At 45.9% G+C, this 3,462-nt stretch overlaps 1 protein-coding gene across 1 annotated transcript; it reads left to right on the top strand.

The window, feature by feature from the left end:
* The first annotated feature begins 2,238 nt into the window (after positions 1-2,238).
* MAS1 (MAS1 proto-oncogene, G protein-coupled receptor) lies at positions 2,239-3,216 on the top strand. Its single transcript, XM_047860889.1, has one exon. The coding sequence runs from the start codon at positions 2,239-2,241 to the stop codon at positions 3,214-3,216; it is 978 nt and encodes a 325-aa protein (XP_047716845.1).
* The last annotated feature ends 246 nt before the right edge of the window (positions 3,217-3,462 follow it).

The following is a 3,462-nucleotide window of genomic DNA, read 5'->3' on the forward strand; positions in this document are numbered from 1 at the left end:
TATTTCTTTTGCTTCGTTCTCGTCTCCCCAGCCTGTAAACTTTGAAATGCTCCAAGGACTGGTCTTTGGACCTATTCTCCCTTTTAATTACCTATATTTCCTAGATAATCTCGCTTAGCCTCATGATTTTAAATCTCACCTGGTTGCATACAATACCCGCATTTTTATCCCCAGCCTCTGCCTGTCTCCCCAACTCCTGATGCTACTAGACATCCTATTTGGCTATTCCATAGGCATTTCACACTTAATATGCCTTTCCTAACCTATTCCACCTGCACCCTGTCCATTCATCAAATGGCTTAAAACTCCTTCTCTCTCTACTAACACATCTCAGTCATCAACAAACTAAATTGCATCCAGAATCCAACCATGTCATGCTGCCTCACAACCACATTCCGGTTCGTGCGTGGTCCATGCTTTACTTTTCTGTGTGGCACTTATTAGGACCTGGCATCTTCATATTTGTTGTTGCTGTTTGGCTATTGACCACCTTCCTCGTGGAAAATAAACTCCAAGAGGGTAGTGCTTCGTTTCATTCACTGCTGTGTCCCAGCGTGTAGAACAGTGCCCAGCAGGAAGCTGGCACTGAGTAAATATTTGGTGAATGAATTTGGGGAACGCGACTGTCTTATTTACAAACTCCTAGCAAAGGCTGGTCTCTACAGCAGATCTCCGGCCAACCATGCCATGGTATTCTGAATTCTGGTCCTTGTGTTGGGCTCCTGGGGGTATTGGGTCTATATCTTCTGTTTAATTAGGCAATGAAAGGAGAGCTTGCCCTAGTAAAAATAATTTCCCATCCCTTATCAGAGCAGCTAAGGGCAGTGTTAGGAGATGGGGGATGGGGACAGTGGAGGCAGAGGGCCCCTGGGTTCCTGGATCACAGCTCTGGGGAGGTAACTGTCCTTCTCAGCAGGCTGCCTGCTCATCTGGGTTTCAGGCACAGCTGCACTGAGCTCAAAACACGAGGCCGTGCTGATGCTAGACTTGTGCTGACTCAGTCCCAAAATATCATGTCATTGAGATGTGCAAACTTCATAAAATATCGCATCCTGTACTGTTCTGCCTCAGGGAAGCTAGTGAGAAAAGGGCAGATGTCTATTAATTTAAAATATTGGTTTGATCAACTTCCTTAAGGTTAATTATTTTGCACTTGTAGGGACCCTGGCCTACAAGGTCAAAGTTCAAAAAGCAAAGAAGGAACAGTGTTTCACGACTACCGTCAAAATGACAACGATTTGATGACCACAACAGAAGGTCAAGGACAAGTTAAAGTTGGCACCAGGGCGAGGGTATCTGTGGCTGCCTACCTTGTCCTTTGTCGAGGGGGAGGATGTGGCATCTGTGTGTTTGTTACGTAACAGGATGAGGGCGGGGCCTGTGCATACATTTAGTTCATAATTCATAAAAGTGTGATAGAAAGTTTCTGAGAATCTTTGCTTTGCAGTCTCAAATATTTAGCATTTTTATTGGTTTCAAGTGAGTGCTTTGTTGAACATCAGTAGTGTTTTCCTGCATGGTCTGGCCTGTGCCTTGTGGGGAGACGACCACACCTCGCAAGGGCTCACCATCTGTCCCTCAGGGCACGTTGGCTTGCACCACACACCTAGGCTGGATAGGTGTCTGGTTTTGCCACAGGTATTGAAACCACATAAGACAAAAATGCCTTCTAATTGTTCACACTTTCAAAAATATTGGAACACTGTTGAACATAATTTGGGTACCTCTTCTTGATCATTTACGCATTGCTTGTGGCACTTTTTGCATCAAAAAAATAATAACAATGACAACATGGACCACACATATATTTTGTCTTTGCATGTGAATGCGATTAATCTGGTTCCTCAGGATGGGAGACAGAGTGATGGGAGATGATTGATTTTCAAAATGCCATTCAGAAAGTTGGGCCAGACAGGAAATGGACCCCAAGAGTTCTGCCCCTCTCTGCTTTGCTGGATCCCTGTTGGCCCTGAGCCACAAGCAAACAATAATACAGGATTAAGGGCTATTGGAGGATCAACAAGTCATTAAGTCAGTTCTCTTTTCTGCAGAAATGTCTAGTTTTATCATTGTCAGAGAGACAGTTGTACAGTCTAAACATATTTGTTAGCAACATGAAGTTTATGACCCATAGCTGAGATTCTCCCTGCTACCCCAATGCATCACTTTTCATGGTGTGTTTTTGTTTTCCTTGTTTACAGAAAATTATCTGAAGAGCCCCTGCCCCCCGGCCTCCTCATGGAGGTGTCGAACATGACATCGTCCGTCGATGAGAAGTCCACGAACACCTCGACTGCCAGGAACACCTCGGTCGGGGACCTGCATCGGGAAATCCCGGTCGTGCACTGGGTGATTATGAGCATTTCCCCTCTGGGCTTTGTTGAAAATGGGCTCCTCCTCTGGTTCCTCTGCTTCCGGATGAAAAGAAACCCCTTCACCGTTTACATCACCCACTTGTCTATAGCAGACATCTCACTGCTCTTTTGTATTTTTATTCTGTCGGTCGACTATGCTTTAGATTATGAGCTCTCTTCTGGCTATTACTACACGATTGTCACATTATCGGTGACGTTTCTGTTTGGCTACAACACGGGCCTCTATCTGTTGACGGCCATTAGCGTGGAGAGGTGCCTGTCTGTCCTGTACCCCATCTGGTACCGATGCCATCGCCCCAAGCACCAGTCGGCGTTTGTCTGTGCCCTCCTGTGGGCACTGTCATGCTTAGTGACCACCATGGAATATGTCATGTGCATTGACAGTGAAAGACAGGGTCACTCTCGAAGTGACTGCAGGGCAGTGATCATCTTTATAGCCACCTTGAGCTTCCTGGTCTTTACTCCTCTCATGGTGGTGTCCAGCACCATCCTGGTGATTAAGATCCGCAAGAACACGTGGACGGCCCATTCCTCAAAGCTGTACATAGTCATCATGGTCACCATCATCATATTCCTCATTTTCGCCATGCCCATGAGGCTCCTCTACCTGCTGTATTATGAGTATTGGTCAGCCTTCGGGAACTTGCACGACATTTCTCTTCTCTTCTCCACCATCAACAGCAGCGCCAACCCTTTTATTTACTTCTTTGTGGGCAGTAGTAGGAAGAAGCGGTTCAAGGAGTCCTTAAAAGTGGTTCTGACCAGGGCTTTCAAAGATGAAATGCAACCCAGGCGCCAGGAAGACAATGGCAACACCACCACGATTGAGACTGTGGTCTGAGCACCGTGGCAGGGAACAGTGGACAAAATGGTGGGACACAGATCATTTGTACTTTGTGCTTGGAATACCACTTCCATATGTCCTAAATAAGACACAGAAGGACACCCCATCCCATATGCATGAGAGACTAATGAGGAGGCTAGACTGTATTCTTGCACTGTATCTTCTGAAAAAGCCTAAAAATGTGTCGGACCTCTATCATTTCTGTACCTATAAAAAAAACATTTTGTTCCTCCTCAGCTCTTC

The sequence above is a fragment of the Prionailurus viverrinus genome, chromosome B2, assembly GCF_022837055.1.
Source record: "Prionailurus viverrinus isolate Anna chromosome B2, UM_Priviv_1.0, whole genome shotgun sequence".
NCBI classification, from domain to species: domain Eukaryota; kingdom Metazoa; phylum Chordata; class Mammalia; order Carnivora; family Felidae; genus Prionailurus; species Prionailurus viverrinus.

Coding starts and splice junctions, on each gene's coding strand:
- MAS1 (XM_047860889.1), top strand. CDS start 2,239: ATGGAGGTGTCGAACATGACATCGTCCGTCGATGAGAAGTCCACGAAC.